The sequence below is a fragment of the Drosophila ficusphila genome, unplaced genomic scaffold, assembly GCF_018152265.1.
Source record: "Drosophila ficusphila isolate 14025-0441.05 unplaced genomic scaffold, ASM1815226v1 contig_791, whole genome shotgun sequence".
Classification (NCBI taxonomy): Eukaryota; Metazoa; Arthropoda; class Insecta; order Diptera; family Drosophilidae; genus Drosophila; species Drosophila ficusphila.
The window spans coordinates 11,832,011-11,856,551 of record NW_025064737.1 but is presented as its reverse complement, the minus strand read 5'-3'; the positions used below and the strand labels follow the sequence as shown (position 1 = coordinate 11,856,551).

General features: G+C 46.7%; 1 protein-coding gene across 2 annotated transcripts in view; it reads left to right on the top strand.

Moving 5' to 3' along the window:
• LOC108098822 (synaptotagmin-like protein 4) overlaps nt 1–24,541 on the top strand; it is a 59,787-nt gene that overhangs the window by 27,198 nt on the left and 8,048 nt on the right. Inside the window, exons 2-8 of one of the 2 annotated variants that reach the window (XM_017201975.1) lie at nt 4,878–5,213; nt 9,900–10,027; nt 10,349–12,441; nt 12,506–12,644; nt 13,416–13,672; nt 13,746–13,869; nt 16,945–24,246. In XM_017201975.1, the coding sequence (XP_017057464.1) occupies nt 4,878–5,213; nt 9,900–10,027; nt 10,349–12,441; nt 12,506–12,644; nt 13,416–13,672; nt 13,746–13,869; nt 16,945–24,246 (10,379 nt within the window). The remainder of the gene's footprint in view (nt 1–4,877; nt 5,214–9,899; nt 10,028–10,348; nt 12,442–12,505; nt 12,645–13,415; nt 13,673–13,745; nt 13,870–16,944; nt 24,247–24,541) is intronic. The other variant, XM_017201977.2, reaches the window with a different exon arrangement.

The window sequence follows — 24,541 nt, the reverse complement described above, 5'->3', positions numbered from 1 at the left end:
GAGCACATACTTGTACATGTGTGGAAAAAAGGCGAGCGACAGCCACGTTTATTTAGCTTTATGGTCCTGGCCCATTAAGCATACGACACGTGTGCGCCGAGTGCTTTAAATTCAACAAAATTCGCATTTAATTTGATTTGCCCACGATCGCGTTTCGTCGGCACGGCAACTCATTTGTGTATGAAGTCGTTTTTTCTTTGTCAAAGGCAAAAAGTCAAGCGACAAAGAGGATAATTTACAAACTGCATAAGTGCAAAACGCTGCCCGTTGTCGCAAAGCACAAAGGTTTATTTTAGTTCGTATTTCTTTTTGTATGCTGGTTGCGTGTTCCTGCTGGCCACCGCGTTTTAGCCTCCGCATTTAAAATTAATTAAAACTAATAACATTTTCGAGCACTTACTTCCACACACATGCACAAAACACACACACACACACACACACAGGAGCCTCGAGTGACGCCATTTTGTCGTGCATTGCATAATTAAAGGGCGCGCAAATGGCAGGCCATTTCCGGTTCTCCGCCGGTCGAATCTGCCTCAGTTTAAGGCACCTGTGATACATTTAAAAAGTCAAGTTTGCCTCTGTTTCCCTCTCACCTCGCAATGCTGTCCATATAAAAAGTTTTAATTCGAAACGGAAACGCGAGAGCCACGGCCAACTGGCCATTACCTTGGCTACTTGCTTCTGGCCATTGTCCTTATCCCCAGGATTCAGGATCCAACAGCCAACATCCAACTGCCAGTCGACTCCAGACGGTCCGACAAATCATATTTAGCTTGGTAATTATTTATATTCGCATTTGCTGGCCGGCACAGAGCGTCATTAGAATCGTAAATCTAATGGACAAGCCGGTGCTGCCAACGACCAACGCGACTGTTCTGCGGTACAAAATGATTTGAATTATGGCACATTTCACTGGAAAACGAAAGAGTGGGCAGCAATTTTCTCTAGTGGATTTTCCACCAGCTGCGCTGCTTGGAATTGCGTGACCAATTTGATAACAAATTTAAAGTAGCTTTAAATAGCCTTGTAATGACCCAAACAAATATACTCGTAAATAACAATCAGTAGTTTTAAACTCTACGGATATAATTAGCATTTTTACATGCCCCCAACAAATGTTAGTAATAAATTAAACCAACAAACTTTTTCCAACTAATTAATCATTTAGTTTACATTAAATCTATTGGACTTTCAAACTTTTCAAAGCGGATTTATTTGTCAGTTGTGCCAATAAAAAAGACATTAGTGTAATCAATTCGTAAATATTTAACAAACTTTTTTCCAACTTTTTATTGATAAATCCACGAGCTAAATTCAAATCAGGGATCATACATGTACATTAAATTGTTTAGCATATGTAAGTTGGGCTTGTATTTATGAAAACTAATTAGCTACTGAAAACAATTCGTAGCTCCAGTTGTTTGCGAATTAGTCAGACCTTTTTGGCCAAGCTAAATCCGGGGCATTGGACGTCAGACCAGGACACAGACCAATTGCATTAGCTGTAAGCTTTTGAAAAATGCGAATTATTTGCCTGTTGTCTGTCGGCTGCCCCATGGCAACATCAAAGGACGAAAGCGGGATTCTGAAAATGTTATCTCTCCTTTGATATCTAATAAGCCATCGCTGGTCGGTGCTTTTGCCGGTGGAGCAGGTGTTCGATCTGGCCGAAAAGGTCACACGGCCAACGGGCCAAAATGAGGACTCCACCCACGCGAGTAATCCACCCACGAGAAGTCCACCCACGAGGACTCCCATCCAGGACGAAGGACGCAGCTGATTTACATCAGTTTAATTAGTTGCTTATTTGCATAAGCCCGCAGAGCGAGAGAAATGGGTTCGCATCGGGGGTTGGGTCATTCGGAAGCATGCGTAACGCTATTTGTTTAGGCCGTGTTAGGGTTTTTAATCATATTTTAACCAAAAACTGTTCCGCCACACAACAAAGGACGTCGGCTTATCCGGGACTTTGCACCGCTTTCATGGTCACTGTGAATTTATGGCCATCAGAGTTAGCACTTTTTGGCAGCCCATTGTTGTTATTGTTGCCGCTTTTGCTGCTCCTGCTGTGGCTCCTGCCCTAATGGCTTATTATGATTATTAATTCATAACGCAGCCGTGCTGGTCGTGTAGCTACAACTATTACTACACCAGCCACTTGGGCACTTGAACATGCGACGGCGAACACTTTCGTTGCCACATCTCGACTCACAACCGAGTGTATATGCGATCCTGACATGCCAACAGATGGCACATTAAACATGAGCACGGCTACACGGCAAAAACAATACTAATCTCTGGGGAAAAGTGTTTAAATACAACTTTTTCAAGAATTTTATTCACTTGGCACTTTGAAAGCATCATAAAACTGAAAGGTTCCTTAACAAAAAAAGTATTCACGAGTTTGATATTTTGGTCATAAAACGAATGAATGTTTAACAAGAAGTTTAAGGGAGTCTTACGGTTTTTGGGACGGATACCTACTTGGTAACTTGAAGTGTTTGCTGGTGTTGTACATTTTGTTTCTTTGAAATTGAAGGTAAAGCATGAAATTAAGCTTTACTTTAATCCGCCACACATTCCACATCTATTTGGGGATATCGTACGTAAAATGAGGAGCAAACTGCCAAATTGAGAGTTTTATAAAAGCAATTTTTTTCCAGTGGGTCGGAGCGAATTGGGATGCCAAAAAGCAGCGTGCTGTTGCTTTTTGACGGTGGAAGCAGACTTTATGCGTCAACCAGGCCAATAAAACATGTCCCCGGCTGCGGGGCTGTGGTCCGCGGTTAGTTCGACATTCTAGTGCCGGTTGGCTGTGTTTTCGTGCCCCCGGGAGTATGCAACAGTTTTGGTTGGCCTCGGTTTTCGGTTTTGGGTTTTCGGTTTCGTTTCCGCTTCCTGCCTGTTTTGATGGCCCCTTGACTAGGCACTTGCTTTCTGGCAGCTGTTTGTCGTTCGCCGATTTTGTGGCGCTAATAAAGCTGGCACGCACTTCGCTCTGATCCTGATGCCTGATGCCTGGCTGCAGATAAAATTATAATTAAAAAGTGTTGTCCCCGGTGCGGCAGGCAACATAATTTACACAGAAACCAAAGTCCTGTTTGGATTTTTATGGGCTCTGCGTGACTCCTTTACCGACACATCACGTCACATTATCGTACTTGTCTACAATTGAGGTCACGATAATAGGTATGAAAATTTGAATAATTATTTTATTTTTCATGGAATATTTCTCACTTATACTTGAGTGTTGGTATCGTGAAATTTAAGTGTAACAAACTAAAAAGCAAATCATCTCTTTTAAGAACAGGATTTCCTTTTAAATAACAATTATACTTAATTATAATTATTGAATTTATTTAAACAATAAAGCTTATTGGAAACCCAACTTTGGGTGATATTTTGACCGCATTTGTACGCACCCATGTGCTGAGTTTGTTTTATGTGTCAGCACATCTTGGCCGTGTTTTATGGCTCTCGCCTGCCAGTGGCACGTTAATATTAAGCAACCGGCTAAAAGAAGAGCAGCGGGGCACCAAATAGTCCGAAAATCCCGAGAGTGTGGATGGAGGCAGGGACCTCAAACTTAATTTGCTAACCGGGCTTCGACTTACGTTTGATTGCCGATTTAATTGGATTGCCAACTTTCACATACATGTGCGTCATTTACATAATTTGGTTGCAGGGAAGGGACATTTAATTAGGCGATATTGTTCAGTTCGAAATTAATCAAATTAGTAGCGACGGGGGTTAAGTTTATGCCTTTGGAAGCAGATGTCGGTTGAACCTTTCGATCCCGGTTTACAGAACAAAGTTTCAGCTTACACAATATTTCAAGCAAATTTACTTACATGAACCCCAAAACAAATAAGCTATGATTATTCACTAGAAAACATTCATTCTTAGTGCTAGATAGTAGCAAAACTACTCGCTTGAAGTTAATTAGAAACTTCGACCGCTTTATTCCCATGCCAAAAAAACCTCAAACTGCATATGACAAACAAATATCAAGATATCTGCATTCATGCTTTTAATTTACCTCCATTCTGCTGCAACAAATTTAATTGATTTATTGTGCCATGGCTTATCACTTTAATTCACTTACAAATGTGTTGCGCACGTGAAAAATGTTGCCTTAACCAATCAATCTAACCTAAATTAACCAAAATTCAATTCGAAAATCGATTAAATTGCTACTAAATCAACTAATGACAACTTTTTGTGTGCTCTTTTTATTCTTTGTCTCTTTCCATTCAATTACACATACATCACGCACTCAAACACACAATCACACCCTAAAAACCCAACACACGCTTGCCGCTTTCGCTGTCTCTCTCTCTCTCTATCTATCTATTTATCTCTCTCTTACTGTCGCAAAATGTCATGTGAACTTTTGTAACGTGTTTTCGTTTCTTAACCAACCATCTAACCAAATTGCCTATGCGTCTGTCACGTAATTATGTTACTAACCCGGAACCCACCCAAAACCCCTAAACCGACCAACTGAAAATACAACACCACCACTACAATTGTAACAACCACTTCAACAATGTCAACCACTGTTTCAACTCACGCAACCATCGCTTCCACTACGAAAATGTACGCAAACACTGCAACAAACATTTCACTGTAATTACAACACTCTCAACACTTTCAAAACAATTTATATGCTTTCCCAAAAATAATTTCAACAATAAAATTACAATTAAATTTCAACAACAATCCCCAACAATCATTGTAATTACAACACTCAACCACGACATTAATAATAATTAATCAATGACTCCAAAAAACCACACAAAATGTCTTCAACAACTTAACCAACAACTCGAAACGAATTAACAACAACTCCAACCGAATTTCAACAACAACAGGCTATTGCGCGCCGAATTGTATGCTTTGAGGCGCAAGGGTGCGGCCAAGGTCGTTGGTGGAGTGCAGCAACTCGATGCCACACTACAACAACAACAACAACAACCACAGACAACCATGCAGGCCAATGAACAACAACAGCTCGAACAACACAACAACCACAACGCACACACGAGTGGCGACCCGAGTCGCCACTGCGCCCGCTGCACCACCGAATTGGGTCGCATCACCAACCGAGGCGCCCCATGTCGCGTCTGCAAGTTGCGCGTGTGCAAAGCCTGTCGCGAATTCACATCGCGCACCACGGACTGGGTGTGCGTGGTGTGCCACAAGCAAATGTAAGTGCCTCTCTCTCTCTATCTCGCTCGCTTTCTCTGTCTGTCTCTATCATTTCCTCTGTCTGTCTGACTGTCCCTTTCTCTGTCAATAAATGTCTGTCCAAGTTTCATTGTTTACTAAAAAAAAAGATAAAGAAATACTCACAAAACTCAGTGGATGCGGCCAAAACCATTCAACTCACGCACACGAAAACTAACCCGAAACAACAAAACACTACATTGTGTCCTTGCGCTTGTGTTGGGGCATGTTTGATTGTTTATGTGGTGGTGCAGTACCCTGTGAAGGTCCTTTTAAGGGGCTACAAGCCCGGGGATTTAGAATAGTAAATTTAATATTACTGAAATGCCAAGAATCCTTGGGGATTATATTAGGGAACAAGCCTACTGATATTTAAAACTTCCAAAGGAAGGCAATGTACTGTTTTCCAACTTTAGTTTTATTAAGTTTGTTTGCTTTAAGGATGTATTTTTTAAGAACGAGTTATGAAAAGGTGTCTTTCCTATATGTTTGTGTATTTTCATTTTATAACAATCAAAAAATCAATTTTATATCTACATGTTGTTATGTCCTTGCTGTTCTGTTACATTATTCTTAAGAAATCCTTAGTATGTAATTTATTTTAGGGGTATCTCCAGTTCCAGTTCACCCCGTTTGCGAATTGTTTTTCCATTTCTTCTCGTTGAACTTTGTAGCACATACGCTGCAATTTCCAACGTTGCAATCTTATTTTGCATGCTCTTTCGGTTGCTTTGTGTCGTCAAAATTGTCACCCAGAGCCTTTTGGGTGCAGATGAAAAAACAATGTGGTATTGCACACAAAAGTGCAAAACTACCTCTTGCAATGTGCTCAAATTAATTTCAGGAAAAGATTTATGCGAATTTAAAGGTGATGGTAGCGGTTCTCTTGTTTGTCTTTCATTTAAACCCACCACTGCCCGTGGGGTATCAGGTATCACCGGGTGAGACGCCGCAGATTTTTGGTTCATACTTCGGTTGCTCTTGCAGTTTTGCATATTTGAAACGGTTTGCTTTCGGCCGGTTATGTTTGCCTTGCAGTTTTTGATTGCCCATTTGGGATGCAAAGCGTTTTAAACCCGCACACGTGTTTGCCAACAGCAAGTTCATTTCAAAATTCAGTTTGCATGTGTGTCCGTCCCCCTAGTTTCAGTTATGATCCACCGTTTCTCCCCCATTTTCTGTGTGAGCCGTACAAATAGTTTCGTAATTAAGCATAACTTTTGGTGCCCGAAAAGGGATTTCCATGGTGTATTAAATAACCCAGGCAACTGGGCAACTCAAAGGATTGCGAAAATGTCGGACCGAAAACGAAGCCCAAGATGAAATACCCAAACGTGTTCATTTAACCAAAAAGCAAACTGTCAACAAGTGTTCGGGCCGTTTAATGAGCTGCACTATGTGTTCTGTGCCCAATTTTGCATCAGCATCAACATGAGCAGCCACCCCACACGTTGCACATACGCCCTGTGTGTCACCACAGCATCAGTTCGGTTTGTGCCAACATTTGGCAACACAACAATTGCCTCTGATGAGACACAGAGGCGACCCACACTCGAAAGGTTCAGTGTTAATGGGCGAGCCCGGGTCCCAAAAAAAAAAAAACAAAATACACAGCACCCCAGCTGAGAAATGCCCGTATTGAGTTCGCAAGGCCACAGACACAGACATTTGAGTAATTAAATCTTGGCCAACTCAACAACAGCTGCAGGGCAAGTAGACGTACTCCTATGTGGATTCCCGAGCCAAGAATCCAATGGGTCGCCTACAGGTGGCAGCGATTTCACGCCTGTCAACACGCATGACGCACACCAAATTTGGCCGCCTCGGCTGCAGCTGCCGGATAATTATGACAGCGATGATTATTGCGATGGGAACGGCCCCCGAATCGCTTTTTTGCTCGAAGTGGAAGGCGTCTGCATTCGCGACAGCCTCTCAGCTGGAATTTATTCGATTTTCTCGACTGCGCCCCCAAGTCGAACTCGAAATGACACAGTGCCTGCTCAAAAAAACACAAAATGGCTATGCGATAAATTCGTATCTTAACAATATGCATTTGTAGGTGATAAAATATAAGTAATTGAATTTATTTTATCAAATTTTTTGTTAAATTGAATTTTGTTAAGTTAGTCAATTTCCAGGAAGTGCCAATATTAATTATATTTATTTACTAGCAAACCCGGCGAACTTTGTTCTGCCTTTTTTTGGAAAAAATTACAAAAATAATCAAAAACCTACATTAATATTTAATTTTTATTTCTGTATTTTGGTACATAGGCGTCGATCAAGTTGTTCTTCCATGTTTCATTGCTTAATGATACATCTGCTGAAGATTTCTCGAAGCAATTGCTGACTATCGGCAATGGTCAAGTACCTGTCGATGAATCGAGCGGATTAATATCATTTCGAAATAATTTTTGTAATTTTGTCTCATCAAAAAAGGAACTTATCAACAATGTATTTGCAAACATTATTTCTAACTACAAAAATAAGGAATGGTTGAGTGAGAGAGCCATTTTAGCGGCTAAGAATAAAGATGTTGATGACCTGAACTACATAATTCAAAATAAGATCATTGGAACAATGCATTCATTCAAATCTATTGACTGAGTCACAAATGAAGATGAAGCCACCAACTATTCAATTAAATTTTTAAACTCTTTGGACGTGCCTGGCTTACCACTTACAAAAATTATTTCGAAATGATATTAATCCGCTCGATTCATCGACAGGTACTTGACCATTGCCGATAGTCAGCAATTGCTTCGAGAAATCTTCAGCAGATGTATCATTAAGCAACGAAACATGGAAGAACAACTTGATCGACGCCTATGTACCAAAATACAGAAATAAAAATTAAATATTAATGTAGGTTTTTGATTATTTTTGTAATTTTTTCCAAAAAAAGGCAGAACAAAGTTCGCCGGATATGTCGCTGGCATTCCCAACCTGATTAATAAATTACCACACATGAGGTAACACATATCTTCGATCAAGAGTAAAGCCCGATTATGTATCTCCTCATTCATCTCAATGTCGTGATTTCTGGAACTGACACGAATTTGATGTAAAATATCTTCTGACATATTATCCTTGTATTTGTGCCACAGGTTACATGGGTTTGAGGGAGTACATGTCGAAATTATGATAGCGAATAATGTGCGTATCTGAATAGGACTTAGGGTACTTTTTATTCCGTTCGACATACCATTAAAGCAGCATAATCCAGGCGTTTCTCCGGAAAACTTCAGTGCACCGCAATACTCGCAAACAACGTCCATTTGCCCAATGCAAACGCTAGGATGCAAGCTGTAATCAGTGATGCAATCGTATTGAAACGCTGCTCGATTCAAATCAGCACTTGATAAATTTCTTCTGCGTCGCAAATGATCTATTTCTTGACCTCTGTTGTAAGCTCGACGATTCTGCATTGTCAACCGAGCCGTATTACGGATTGCCTCTCTTTGCTCTGCTGATTGAGAAGCACGAAGTCGACCTATTCTAACGCGGTTCTGTTCACGTTCAATGTTTTGTTCTTCTTCAGACCTTCCATTTGCAGTATTTTGTAGTCTTCTTGCATTACGGCTTTGTCGGGAAAGATTCGATCGTCTTGGTCGCGGCATTATTAATTAAACTTCCCTTCACTTCAATTCACAAAAAGCACGAAAAACTTCACTTCACTTCAATTCACCAAAATCACAAATAATTTCTACTCACTTTAAAAAAATTGAGTTAAAATGCTATGGTAGTGTGTGCTTGTCAGTTTGATGAGGTAATAACTCAGTTTATATGCGATTTTTGGTATGTCGAACGGAATAAAAAGTACCCTAACTCCTATTCCGGGCTCTAAGCTACCTTCCTACCAATTTTCAGCCAAATCTGTTCAGCCGTTCTTAAGTTATAAGTGGTGGAACTAACACAACTTGCTTTTATATATATAGATTACCTTATCCAACTAACCTGCAAAATGTAAACAAAATTAATTAAATCTATATATTTTAGTGTTGCTTTTTACCTTTTGTACAAACACTTAATTATGGTTGATTTGGTAGCGTTTAGCAGAAATTTATATATCCCCAAAAAAACTTTATTTAAATTAATTTATTTATTCAACTAATTAAAAATTCTATATGTTGTGAAATATATATTTCTTTTGTTTATCTTTTGGTAAACTTTTTACTTTGTTTAACACACAAACGCCGGATTTAAGTTGGAGTTGGTTAAAAAGTTAAAGATAAACAGGACCAAACTTCCGGTTGAAGTTTGACTTATTCATTAAATATGTAATTATTTCTTTCGTGTCTAAGCCCCAAAAGTTTTCCATTGCGGTTTCGCTGGCAAAGTTTTTCCCAAAAATATACATTTCTGTCTGTTTATGCGAGCCGAAGGCAGTGTGCCTTGGCTTTAACTCTTCCGATGGCTCACACCTCGGCTTAAAGCCGCTGTGCGTTGGTGTCTCTCAGTGCTGCCCTGGCGTAGACAATCCGGCATTTGGTGTACTTTTGTGTAAGTCAGCCAGCCAGTCTGCCAATTGTCGCTATAACAGACAGACGTTGATTCCGCGGTGCCGCCGACTTACTTGTTGACTGTTCGACGTCTCCAACTTTCGTTGGGCAAATGTTCGGCGAAGTTTTCTGGTTTCTAAAGTGGCAATGTTGTTGCTCTTGCAGGGAACTACAATCGGCCAGCGGCGAGTGGCTGAAGGACGCCTACGCCCTCGGCTCCTGCAGTGCCGTCGACCACCTGACCACCAGCGATGTCCTGAGGAAGAGCATCCGACGTTCTTGGACCATATCGAGTGAGTACTTCTAGATCATATGAGAAGTGTTTTATGTGACTTGATAATGAATAATAATGTCAAGCAGCAAGCATCCTAATCAATAATAATAATAATATTAAACTCTGTTAAATTTAATTCTATTCAAATTAATTAAAAATATTAAATCATTTTATTAATTTTGCTACAGTAATTTTCACTTTATTGCTGTGTTAATAAATCATTCAAATTACAAGTAAATTTAACTTAGATCTTAAATGATTTCTGGCTTAATACACTCTTCATTTAATCAAAACTTTTCTTACTGATGAGATCGGAATTAATTCATTTTCCCACCCACAGATCCCGAGGACGACCCGAACAACCCGAACTCGCAGCAGCCGGTGGCGGACAACCTGTATCCGCAGCAGCAGCATCTGATTGAGGCGCAGTCGGCGGGCAGCTACCCCACTCTGCACCAGCACCACCAGCAGCACCACCTGCCCCCGCAGCCGCGGCCCACGACGCACGGCATCGGCTACGCCAGTGGCACCGCCACGCCCACCACCAGCAGTAAGTGGCAGCTGGGGCGGCGGGTCCTGCGTCAGTCGACGCTGCCGAGCAGCCTCAATAACGACCCCGCTCTCAGCGGCAGCGGTGGCAACCTGGCCAACTACAACTCGGTGAACCTAACGGCGCCCACATCGCCGCATCAGCTGCAGAAGAGTCCGCTCTATCCGAGCGCCTACAACAGCGACGACGTCATCCACATGAACACGATGCCCGGAATGGGAATGGGTATCGGAGTGGGTGTCACCGTCGGCGACTGCGACAACTACGCACAGCAGCAACAGCTACAGCAGCAACAGCAACCACAGCAACAGCAACAACAGCAACATCAGCAACCCCAGCTGGAGGTCACACCCACGCATCATCGGTTGCAGGTGCGGCGGCAATCGACGTTGCCCGCCCAACCCACTCCGGCCATCTACATGTCCACCTCGCCGAACCGCCTGTACAGTCGCTCCCCGGAAAGATCGCCGGGTGAGCAGCAGCGATATCCACCGTTCATGCGGCAGACATCCTTCCCGGAACCACCGAGCACCTATCATCGCACCAAGTTGCTGCCCAGCACAGGTGCACCACCATCCACGGTGGCTCCTCCGCCACTGAACTACGAATCGCAGGCATCCAGTTTGGCCAGCGACGATCAGGATGTGGGTCCCATGCCCAAGCCACGGATGACCCGACAGGCCACTCTACCGAATCCCGAACAGCATGTCAAGTTGTTACCCACATCTCCGCCGAAGAGGCAGACTTCCCCGCAGTTTCGACGCTCGCCGGAGTTTATGAGGCAGCAAACGCTTCCCAATCCGGAGGCATTCAACAGTGGAAACACCTTAACCGTACATTCAACGCCACCGGGGAAATTCATGCCGATTTCGCCGCGGGCCAAGCAGAATTTCCTCTTCCCGAGTGTCCCGAATCCCAGACAGTTCCTCTCGCAACCGCATGTTCCCGCGGTGGGTGGCACTGATCTGGGATCCGGAGGCAGTGTGGCGGGCACAAATGCCGGAGGTGGGGAGCAGTACTCCAGCAGTCAGAGTGTGAATATCCACCACTCCCGAGATCCGCATGCCAAGATGATCAAGGTGCGCAGCCACAGCAACGAGGAGTACTCGAACACGAAGGGTCACTCGGAGAACAGGAGATTGCTCCCGGAGATTCCAACGGCTGTCCAGAGAACTGGTGGACGATCGCCAAGTCGTCTGGTAAGACAGGACTGCCTCAAGGAGGAAAGGACCTTCGGGGAAGCCAAGCAGCAGTTCCATCAGTTCCCCGATGTCACCGAGGAGCTGGACAATCGTCCGGAATACGTTGACTACTTTGGCGACAGTGCCACCAGTTTCCTGGAATCCGATGAAGTTCAGTACGAGCGGAACTATAATGCCGGATTTAGTAGTGAACCAAGGATTATATACAATAATGGATCGGATGATGGCAGCTACCAGAATTCCTCACAGAGACCCATTTACAGTGCCGAGAATGTCCTGGCTGATTCTGGTTACGGAGGAGGTGCCGGAGTGGGTTTGGGAGCCAGTGGAGGATCTGGAGGAGTGCCTGGCTACTATCCCGACATGGGAACCCCTCAAGGTTTCTATGGAGGAGCCGCTCTGCCACGAACTCCTCTGATGCACAATCGCATGAGGAGGCGGCAATCGAGGGAGCTGCAAATGCAGCAGGAGGAGTTGGCTCAACTTTCCCAGGCATCAGATGCAAATGGAAAGTGTTCTGGAAATGAAGGTGCAACCACCGGAGGAAGTGGAGCAGATGGCCACGCCGCCGAGAGAAGGAAACCGGAGCAGATGCGCTCCGTTTCAGAGGATTCGGGAGCTAAAACCACACCGAAACCAGTAACACGAAGATCTTTTTCACATCCCGAAAAGGACACGCAGGTGGGTTGCTATTTGGTTATAAAAAAAAGGAATAATATATTAATGATTACTTATTTTTAAGCAGCCCACGAAGAAAACCGAAATATCGAAGATACCCAGTCCACGACCCTTAGCTGATATCCTGGACAAAACTCGCGGAAATTCCAAGATTCCACAGGCAAGACGCAGGAATTCCCGGACAGGAATTGGTGAAGCTGAGGAGGGTAAGTTCCGATGAAGATTCTGTTTTGACAGTAGCTATGGTTGCATTCTGCGCATCCACGCATCCGTAGACTCCAGGGACCGCAATTATTACTAGTTTATCACAAGCACCTACCATCTATATTCACCAAATTTGATTCATAATATACACAATCATGCGTTAAACAAAATATTTTATAAATACAACAAATTATGTAGTTAGAAATATATATTATGTAGAAATTATAATTCGCACACGTATTGCTAACGACTACAAAATAATCAAAATTTATTTTTGGCTTATGGCTTTCACCCAAAAATATTGCAGTTTTTTTTAGACAATCTATAATAATCATTAACATAACACATGGTTTTTAAATTCATTTAAAATGCTTAAAATAAATATATATTTATATACCAACTAGAACTGAATACCCAAGAAGAATTATTATTTATTTATATTATCTGCCAAATCATTAGTAATTTATAAATATGAACTGACCCCAATTAGTGATTAGCGAAGTTAAGCCCTTAGCTAAAACACCACACATATTTATTTTGAAGTCAATAAACTTAGAGAGTAATTTGTTAAATCCACGCAAATAAATAGTTTCCCATCCCCATTTGCCCAAAAGTAGTTTTTGCTTGCGCGCAAACCAACGAGTAAATAACTACGTGTTTATAGTTAATGAATTAATTTTTGCGGTCTCTGGTAGAACCTTGAGTAGCTGCGCTTGTTCTGGCACCCGATTGATGAACGCTTCGCACCCCTGCCCCCTTAATCACCTCCACAGGTAGCACGACCCAGCACATTTACTCCTTCCATCAACAGCTTATGCATAGAAACTCTGATTTAGCCATGCGCCTGAAAAAAACAGAAATTCCTGTCGCCTCAGTAGCAGCAGCTTCTACTCCAGCAGCTCCAGCCAACCAGGACGAGAATCCCCAGGGGGAAACGGGAGCCAAAGGATCCGCAGCGGAGCAGCCGGTCAACGGCAAGTCCCTCGATTCCTCGGCCAACAAGGATGGTGGTGATCCGAATACCACTGCGGTGAGTAGAACATCGAGTTCCCGGAGACAAGTGGAAGATTTAAGGCCCCCTTCGACTCCGATTTCTTCATTAGGAGGCCACCCACACGAGCACTTTGGGCGAGCAGGAGCTGCAGAATGCAGTGGAGGCTGCAGCGGTCGTCTTCAAGAAGGTCGTCCTGCAGCGTCGCAAGGAGAAGGAGAAGGCCGCCGAAGAAGGTAAGTGCTAATAGCCGTCCCTATTTAAAACACTGAGAAAATAATTTACAGAAAATACGGAATAAAGTGCTATGATAACTTATCTTAAAAGTTAAAAAAAAATAATGCACAATTTAAAATAAAGAAATAAAATAATCATCAATTCATTTGAAATACCAATCTCAGTTTTAAAATAATATAAAAATTAGTATATAAACATATAAACTTTATTTTGTGTTACACTTTTATTTAACCATTTATGAAATCTCATATTTTATCATTATTGAAACCAACATTTTGTTCCTCAATTCTGCTGAATGACTTTTTCTCAGTGTGCCCTTTGTAGTTGTGTCTGTGTAGCTAAGTGTATGTTTGGCAGCGTAATTAACTTGGTGATGGTAATGCTAATGCCCTGTACTGATGCTACTTCTGATGCTGATGCGATGCTGATGCTGATGATGGTGGGTGGCGATGTCCTGGCTGACTAACAAACTCTTTGTGAAGGGCTTCGCCTTCCGTCTAATTTCGCTCAATTAATTAAGTTCCTTCTGAAGCTGAAGGTGGGTTGGCTTCTTGGGTTGGCTGTCATTGTTAAACCACCGCCAGTTTTCCCCTGAAGTTGCCTTGCACTTTCTTCACTTCAGGAAGAGAAAAATGAAACTTGTTAAACGTTTCTCAAAAGTTTTTGCAATCCTTTAAATCTTAGAAGAGGGTTTTATAAAGCTTAATTTTTGCATTAGAAAACTTTAGTTTGTCTTAAACAAACTTGACTTCCTAATGATTTAATTACCAAGCTAGAAAATAACTTTAACCGTACTAAACTAACTTTGCAATTAGAGTATTTTACCGTTTGGTGTCGAAACTCTAAAAAAAATCTTCCCCTTTGGAATTCTTTGGTCATTGGCTTTCAAAAGCAAATCCCAAAAGAATGCAACACTTTTTTCCCGCTCACTTCTTCGGAGAGTTACTGAAAGTATGCCACCAATTTTCAGTTTGCTCGCAGCAGACTTCCATTCTCTATTTGAATTAAATTTTCCCTGAAGCCATTGGCGACATGACCACAAAGCAAAATTTAAGAGCAAAGTTGGCCGCGGTTCAAAAGATTTTGGGCCACGGAACCGAAAACAAAATCCAAGAGAAAACCTCGCCCGTGGGCGGGTGAAAATAATTTTTTGGCAACTCATAAATCGATTTCCCGGCCCACACGCACTTCGACGAGCAACGTCAAGAGTTTTCCGGGGGATTTTCCTGAGGGGGTTAGAGGGGCCTTTGCCGACTTTTGTTATGTTTCAATTTGGCGATTTGTGGGAGTCTGGTTCTGTGACCACCAACGCAACGAGTGTCTATGTGAGGATTTGCGAAGCGGTGGCCCTTTGCCTCGCAGGACGCCTCCCGCATCCTGGATTCCTCGCTCGCACTGACACGGCCCACGGATAAAACCAAAGCCGGTGGCACCCACTGGAAATTTTTGGAAATTATAAGAGGGCAAAGGGGAGGGGGGAGGGAAGGGGGAGTTGTTAGTGGGGAGTGAGTAGGGGGGAGTGGTACTGTCAGAACTGTAGCGTTAATCTTATCTCGTGCACCTTTTGTGCTTCGATGTGGGCACTGCTCTGTGAATGCCTAAAAGTGCTCGCAGTTCACTGCCAGGGAACGAATTTGAATACACAGCAAACAGCTTGAATACGTATATATTGACCATTTAAATTTACCTTAAATTATAATTTTTTCAATTTATGGAGTTCCACCATTCTTGTAATCAAATTAGTTTAACAACTATTAGGCATTCCATTTCAAAATAAACAGGTTCTTTTTAAAGTAACTGAGCTGTATTATTATAAAACAATTGTTATTTAGGTCAAATGCATAAGTCAAACTTATTGTGCAAACCCCTTGAAAGGTATTTGTTTAAGAGCCACCCAATTGATAATACATAAAATGCGCAGTTATGTGGCTACAATAGTGGCCAGTGTAGAAACTGTGATAGGAAGGACGTGCCCGGTGCAGGGGAGCCCCGGCCAAATGTTTACTTTGTGGCTGCCAGAGATTGACGCCACGTGCATCCGCAAACTGCCGGTTGTTGCAGTTTTGTTTGTGCACCCGTCCAACCGAAAAGGAGAGCGGGCAAAAGGGGAGCCACTCCGGGGAGAAGGGAAAAAGGGGAGGGGGAAAGGACACGACGATGTTGGCAACTTTAAAAGCTTTTTGGCAAATTTGTGCTAGTCCTTGTCGTGGCAAGAAAAGCTTGTGGCTAACAATCATAATCAATCAAGAGTCTTTCAACTGCTTCCTGTCAAGTTGGATACTTGAACGCTAGGGGAAATGATTTCTTGAATATTCAATTTTGGTCAGGAAGGAGTTAACAAAGTGGAAATCATATGTACGTTCACTCTTATAGCTTATCTTGTGTCAGGACATGGGATTTCATTCCCAACTCACCAATGCATTTAACAGAAACTTACTCGAATAATTTAGAACATAACTAAGTTGTATAAATAATATGAAACCCAGCCTTTACCTCTTTGGGAGTTTAATAAAAAAAACTTAAAGATTATTTATAGGTTTCAGTTACTATAAACTGTAATTGTTTGTAAATTCTATATCACCTTTTTCTATTTATCGGAAATATCTCCTCCAAAGTTCTGATATATCAAATAACTGGTTTATGTCAGCAAAATCACAATCAATTCGCAATGATAGGGTTCCAGAAGGGCGTGTTTCATGGGTTGAATTCATTACCTAGATAACAATCTGTGAATTGGGGTTGATAAAACCACTAACACTCCTCCGTAACCTCTAGTATCTATTAATATCTCAGGTGTTTTGTGTTTCGGTGCAACCATCCAAGCTTAACCCACTCTAGCTGTAAGTTCTTGTCTAACAACCACCCGAACCTGTGCTTAACCTTAACCCATCTGCAAAGCGCTTGTCTTGTACCTTTCGGTGTGGAAAACTCACCCTCCGCTTAACCAGTATTTCACCTGTGTGTTTCGGTGGCAATAACCAGTATTTCGTACCTCTAACTCCGTGGTGTTGGTCAACGTCAAAGTGGTTGTCTTCGAACTGAACGAATATGCTTCCAACCCCGCTACTCCACAGGCGTTCAGCACCACCAAAAGCAAAAGCAGCAGCAGCAGCAACAGCAGCTGTCGGTGGTTTCCGGTGGTGATATCGTAACCATCAGCGGAGGAGGAGGAGTCACCGGTGATGCCATGGAAACGTCGTCGTCATCGGAGCTGGACTTCAGGTGTTCCACCCAACACGGTCGCCAGCAGCAGCAGTCGCAGTATAGCGTCGAAGCCGACGAGTTCAAGCTCGTCTTCCTCAACTCGGATTCATCTTCGTCCTGTCACGGCGAGGAGGAAGAGGAAGAGGAGGAGAATGATACGGACTCATCCTGTTCCACGCACCACTGTCACAGCATTGTGAGCAATGTGGAGGATTGCGATTGGGATTACTTCGAACCCTCCATGATTTCCACAACCACAACCACAACAACCACCATGATTGCTTACACCACCGCCAGAGCCACGCCCACTCCACCGCCAAGAGTGAGGCGTCAATCCAGCGATAGTGATTCCCCACTGGTGCAGAGGCGTCCCCAGCAACCGAGGAGTAGCTACTGTCCCAAGATCAGGGAGAGTGACACCGGAACCGACGAGGAGTTCGTTCTGAATACAGAGAGTAGTTCGCAGACCAGCTCGGATCCAACGCCACCACCGGTGCCACCACCTCCCCACCCACTGAGCATGAAGACCAGGATCAAGACTCGGTTCCTGAAGAACCACCACCACCACAGCCACAACCGATGCAACTGCAATCCCGGCCAGCAGCAGCAGCAGCAGCAGATGCAACCGCAGCCGCAATATGTTCCGATTCCCGTGCCCGTTCCCATTCCCGTGCCCATGGCCGCCTATCCCAATTGGCCGGAGGTGGCCGGTAATCCCCTCCTGGAACAGGACGAGCAGCTGGCCGCCAGTCTGCAGCAACTTTGGCAGGCGGCCGGCCAGCAGCAGCAGTTTGCCGCCATTGTTGCAGCCTATTCGCAGCAATTTGCGGCGGCCAGCAGCAACATGTTCGATGCAACGCCGCCGGTGACCAGCAAAAGCTACCAACAGCTGCCGACGACGCCGCCACCGATGCCGCAACGCTTGCGCGGATTGGCGGGCTTCAAGTCCTCCGCTCCGGAGTTGAGTGCCTCGCTGGGATCGCTGATGACGCAGTCGCTCTGCTCCACCATATCCTCATCCTCGTCGTCGAGCACCTCGGGTTATGGCACTGCGGGCAGGAGTCTGGAAACACTGGCCAGTCCAATTCGAGCTGCCAACTCGCTGCAGCAGCAATACCAACAACAGCAGCAGCAGCAGCAACAACAGCAACAGCAGCAGCAATACCAACAACAGCAACAAATGGCCAGCAGTGCTTTCAAGCCAAAGCCAACAAGTTTAGTAGCGTCGCGTTCGCCGACGGGTGAGCAACCAGAAACGAGCAACGCGCGTCGCAACACCAACAGCAACAGTGAGAGCGACGACAGCAACACCAAGAGCAGCAGCAGCAACAGCAGCAACAACAACGCAACGCCCACAACGGGTAGATTGTGTAATGTTTTTGATAAAACCGGCACATTGCCAGTGCTTGTTGTTCAGGCACATGTTGCTGGTGTAGATAAGAGCACAGCATTGGCAGCAACAACATCAGAATCAGCAGCAGCAGCAATATCAACAACTGAAACACCAGCAACATCCACTAAGGGAACCGCTCTGAGAGTGGCCAGCAAATACCAGAGCCGAAATCTATGCGAAACCCAAGCGGCGGCAACAACACAAACCTACCTGGCCAGTAAAAACAGCCACGAAGAAGTGGAAGCAGCAGACGAAACGAATATACATAAAAATCAAGTACCACTAGCAGCAACAACAACACAAACAGCAACAACAACACAAGCAACAACAAAAGAAATACAAACAGCAACTAGAGCTGCGGCTCCTGCGGTAATAACTCGTTTCGGGGGACTTGCAGTCGAAAATGTGGTTGGAAATGCTGGTGTCTCGGAAAGTCCCAAACCCAGAGCCCAGCAGCACCCAGAGCAGCAGCAGATAGATGATCATCGTTCGCCGACGGAGATTGCCAAGAATTTGTCCTCCAATCGACTTACGAGTAGAGCGAATAGCAAGAACATCATGTCCGATGAGCCATCGGCATCTGTGTCCGAATCCGTATCGATCCATTTGCAGAGCGAAAGCTATGCGGCCAGCAGTCCAGACGAGGTGAGCAGCAACAGCAGCCAGGAGGAGGATGCCAAGCCGAGGCGCACCTCCCAGAGGAGCTACAATGTGGCCGAGGTGATGGAGGAGCAGCTGGATGAGGAGGAGGAGGAGCAGCAGCAGCGCCACCACAGCACCACCTCGAGTGCCTCCAGTTCCAGCAGCAGTTCGAACTCCAGTTCCAGCTCGGAATCCTGTGACTCCGATGATACGGGAACAGTGCGCGATCGCAGGCCGAAAAGGAGGAGGTTCAACAAGGTGTTCGTGGTGAATCGACAACCAGGAGCGAGGGTGCGACGCAGTTCCTCCACCGAAGGGGATTCCCTCTCCTCATCTGAAGCGAATCTAGAAGACTCCTCGGATAATGACACGGATACCGAGCGAACGGATTGTGGCATAGTACTTAACTACGTGAAACCGCTAGAAGAGGAGCCCAAAAAACCAGAAGAGGATGGGGAGGAGGAGGAGGAGGAGGAGGGGGAGGTTGCGGGGGCGGCGGCGCCAGCTGCACGTGATTGCCAATCGAGTGACGATGATGAAAGTGAACGCCGTGTTGCCAACTCAAGCGATGAGCTGGCCAACTGCATTGTGGTTGTGGGCGGACAGACGGACGACGCTGCCGCCGGCGTGGTGCTGCATCGCATGCGATCTCTGCCAGACGAAGACAACAGCAACAGCAACGAGGTGGTGGAGCAGCAGCAGCAGCAGCCGGAGGAGGAGGAGAAGCAATCAGAGCGCCAAATGGCCGACAGTGATGCTCTGGCCGCCTGCGATGAGTTGCACAGCATCTCGAACGATGTCAACCGACTGCTGGAGCTGCACAAGCAGAATTCCCAGCTGGAAATCAAGCTGCAGCGCTTGCGACAGGGAGTGGCCGAAATCAATGAGGATCTGCAGCTAACCACCGGCACTGATGTGGCTGCCACCCACCAAACGAGGCGAGCAGGTAGTCCATTGGCGATTGCGAATCCCGATGGGAAGCCCGACGAGTGCAGCCGCCCTTCTGGGAAAAGCCTCTCGAGCCTCTCGAGCGTGCTAAATTCTAATGACGGCACTGCTCATCGCCTCACCTGCCTGCAGGTAGAAGAAAAGCAGGCAAACAGCGATTGTAAACGATTGGCGGCGGCGGCGGCTGAGAAGAAAACAGCTGAGCAAACGCAGAGGGTCGGCACATGCAGCCAAGCATGCAAAATAAACGAAAACAGCACCGACTACTCGCTCGACTCGCTCTCCAACTCGTCGTCGTTGAGTTTGGCACCTGAGCAGGTAGAAATCCAGCCGGAGAGCACTCGCTTTTTCGGCTTACCTGTCGCTCGAGAGAAGCAACAGCAACAGCAAGAGCAACAGCAAGAGCAACAGCAGCAATATCGCTTCGATTCGAAATCGGAGTCGGCGGAGTCGACAGTCGAAAATGAAATGTTAAACGTTGCGGTCGCTCCACGCTCCGCGCTCTTCAGCGGTAACAATAACAATAAAAACAACAACGATAATAGCAATAACGAAAACACTAATAACAACAGCAACAACAACAACAACGACAGCAACAGCAACAGCGAACTTGGCCATAATAATGACGCTTTCGCAGCGGCACAAAAGACGAGAAATAGCGGCTCGAGTGACGTAGTGAGTGTGAATTCAAATGTGAGTGGTGGTGAAAACGAGTGTGACTACGACAAAATATTTGGTAGCCATCGGAAGAGCACTTCAAGTGCAACAGCAACAACAACAGCAGCAACAACATCATCACCGGTGACACCTGCAACATCGCCCAGCGATTTGGCTTCGCCCAAAAATTCACTTTCAGCCAAGTATCGCAGCTTGGTCATGATCACCAAAGACAATGAAAGTGCAGCTGGTGATTATGAAATGGCAACCAGCAGCGGCAACAACAACAGCAGCAGCAACTCCAATCGCAGCAGAGGCAGCAACAAAGGCAGCAATACTTTTGGCCAGAACTTTGCGGGTGACTCATTTCGCGCCATGGAACCAACCGAACTCGTGAGCAGCGATCGCGAATCGTACAGTGTGGACTCGCTAAACGAACCGCCCGCCTTGCCGGAACTTTCTGTGGAGGATGGTTTGGCGGATGACGACTCCTGGGTGGAGGAACTGAGTCAAAGGGGCGAGGATGAGGATGATGAGAACCTGAGCAATGCCACCACCACGCCAACTGCCACGGATTCCGAAGATGCGGAAGGGGAAACTGAAGGAACCCGGAGATATTTGGATCGCGAGGAGGAACTGAGGGGATATAACCGATCTGCCATCGATTTCACCTTACATACAATTGTGGAGGAGAGTTGCGAGGAGAGCGAGGTGGCCTCCATGCGAGCGGATAACGAGGACACCGAGTTGGAGGAGGAGGATCTGGCGGAGCGGAGGCGACAACGCACTCTGAACCATCACCATCGGTTGAGTGCCTCCGAATTGGAGAAGTACTTCTTCTTTGGACTGGGAGATGGTCGGGTGATGAGCAGCATTGACACCCGTGGCGATGACACCGCCTCCGAGGTGAGTTCCGAGTGCTCCGAGAGTCTGGACTCCCTGCCCCACGAAGATCAGCTACTGGACACCAGTGGAGCCTCCGATCTGGCCTCCTCCCGCCTGGAAAAGTACTTCCTCTCCGGATTTATGGGCTTCAGTGGCGGGGAGAAGCAGGCGGAGAGCGACGAGAGTGGCGGCAGTGTGGGCAGCGATAGCGAAGGTCACCCGAGTCCCAGTCAGCGGAGGAAGCGATTGGTGAGGGCCAGGGGAACCCCAAGGAGTCACAACTCCTCGCTGGATAATCTTCTCCTTCCCGAAACCGATACCCTGGATGCCACGGTAACTTCTGCTGGAGGAACAGCCACGGCCACAGTGGAGGACACCTCCGAATCCGAGGCAGGTTGCGATGACACTGTGATCCACTTGGCCAACGCCGGTGCCTCCGATGGCTCCTCCTCCGATACGATTAAGAGGAAGAAGCAGCTAAGGAAGAGGCACGATTCCCTGGATGAGAAGAAGCTGCATGATCTGGAACCCTCCGAGTGCAGGACTCCCACTCCAGGTGCTGGTGGTCAGGTGCAGATGCAATCGCAGGCCAAGAAGCAGCAGCAGCAGCACCATCACAGCCGGGACAGTGGATTTGTGGGCAGCAATGATGATCTGCTGAAAGCAGCTCCGGATTGTGAGCCACCCAAGAGTCCCACTCCCGCATTGGAGCAGATCAGCGAGGACAGGGAACCAGCTCACAGCCAGATAAGCCTGGCCAAGATGGATATGCCGAGCACCTCAGCAGCTGCAGCCACGAATCCCATGCCCAGCCAACTGAGAAATCTCACCCTGCCCAATTTGGTGCGAAAGGACAGCTTCAACAACTGGAGTTCCGACGAGGAGACCAACCTGATGATGAGCAAGATGCGGCAGTTCTTCAAGACCCTCATCGTGGCCACTGCAAATGCGCAGCAGCAGCAGAGCAAGCCAACCACTCCCAATCAGGGCCAGAACACCACGCCCAGTTCCCAGCGGAAGGTGGCCAAATCCCGGCCAGCTCAGTTGGCCTACTTCGAAAACGAGCTAACGCGACTGATGAAAACCGTGCCGGGAATCAACGATGAGCAGGTGCGCGAAATAGTGGAGTACCTGAGCAGCGAGGACACGTGGTCCGATTCCTACGACTCCTCCGATTACACGAGCTCCGATTTGGAGGGCGGTGAGCGGAAGGGTCAACTGAAGGCACAGATCTCCGCCAGCTGCCAGCAGATAATCAACAAGTTCGAGATCGACGAGGAGGGAGATCGAGGAGATGGTGGCTTGCTGGACGAAAGTCAGAGTGTTCCCATGGAGGCCTTGGTCTACCAAAAGCTGGTAGCTTCCTTCAGCAAAGTGGCAGCTGGCGGAGAACCGGAAGTGGAAGCTGCCAAGGAGGTGGAAGAGAAGGAGGCATCCACGGAGAGATCTCCCCAGCTTTTTGCCAAGGTGATGCAGCACATTGGCACCCGGTTGGTGGCTCTAATGCACGAGGTTAGCAGTGGCAATGAGACACCCACTCCCTCGCCGCAAAATCAAAGGCACCACAGAAGACTGCAGGCCAAGATCTCGGCCACCACAACGGAGGATGAAGAGGATGAGGTGGAGGAGCAACTCCGAGCGATGCCCATTAAGCAATTGAAGCTGAGGAGCAGATCACATGACCTCCTGCTGGATGGAACCACTCCCCATTCGCACCACCTGCACCACCAGGCCACCGTTCACCATCCGGGAAGTGGAGTAAGTGGCACTGCAGGATCTGGAGGATCCTCCGGACCTGGACACTCGGACAACGCCGGCGAGGAGTGCGGCGTGACCAGCGACTACGAACGGTTCTCGTGGCGCGGCAGTTTTGAGTCGGCATTACTGGCTAATGGCGACAGCAGAACGAGGCTCAGCCAGCTGAGCCAACTGGACAGGGACAACTCGTCGTCTGCGTCCGCTTTGGCAGTTGCAAAGCGCCGATCGGCAGGCGACCTTCTCTTCAGCCAGCACCAGCAGAGCCTCAGCCGCGAGCAACTGGATCGGGTGAGATCCTGCGGCAGCATCGGAGGAGGCGATGCCCACCACCACCAGCTGGAGGCCTCGCCAGCGAAACCCTGGCTCTCCTCGGCGGGATCTTCCATAGGAGGTGATTCCACGAAGGACGTGAGACGCTCCAGTGTGCCGGATGCCATCTACGAAACGGATTCCAGCGATGAAACCGCCTCGAATCAGTTTGGAGGAGCCAGATCCACGCTGCCCAGGAGTCTCAACTCCGGCCAGGTGGTGGCCAGCACGAATTCGCTGCCGAGGCTGCCCACCACCACCACCGGAGCGGGTGGTGCACCCATCACCAGCACCCCGAAGACAAAGTCACAGAGTGCCCTCAACCACACGCCCTCCAATTTGTCCTCCGTCTCCGCCACTGGAAGTGCGAAGAGTGCGAGGTACCGCTCGCCAGGATTGGCTGCTCGAGCCGCAGCTGTCAGTGGTGGTGGAGCAGCAGGAGGAGGAGGAGGAGGAGGTGGTGGATCTCTGGGAGGAGTGGCTGGCGGTGGAGTGGCCAGCAGCGGGAAAAAACTAGGCGCGGGCTTCCAGTTCCTCTACTCCAAACGCGATGCGCGCAAACGTCTCAACATGTCAGCGGGTGAGTTGCTCAAAGCCTAATGTTTACCTTTCGCATATTTCCGGGGGTGGTAGTGCCAGCAGTGGTGCTGCCACACCTTCGTCACGGAATCGGGTGGATTGGGTGGGTGGTGCGTTCCAAGAGGGACACGCACAGGCGTCAGCCGGCGGGCTCAAATAACTGGCCATGAAATTGCTTCCTTCCTAATGAAAAATTCCTCACACCAAGTGGAAGGAACTCCTTTAGCGTTTGCCATTTAAAGGCGTCCTGGGGGAATCTGATCCTTCGACAGGGAGACAGATGACCTTACCAAGGG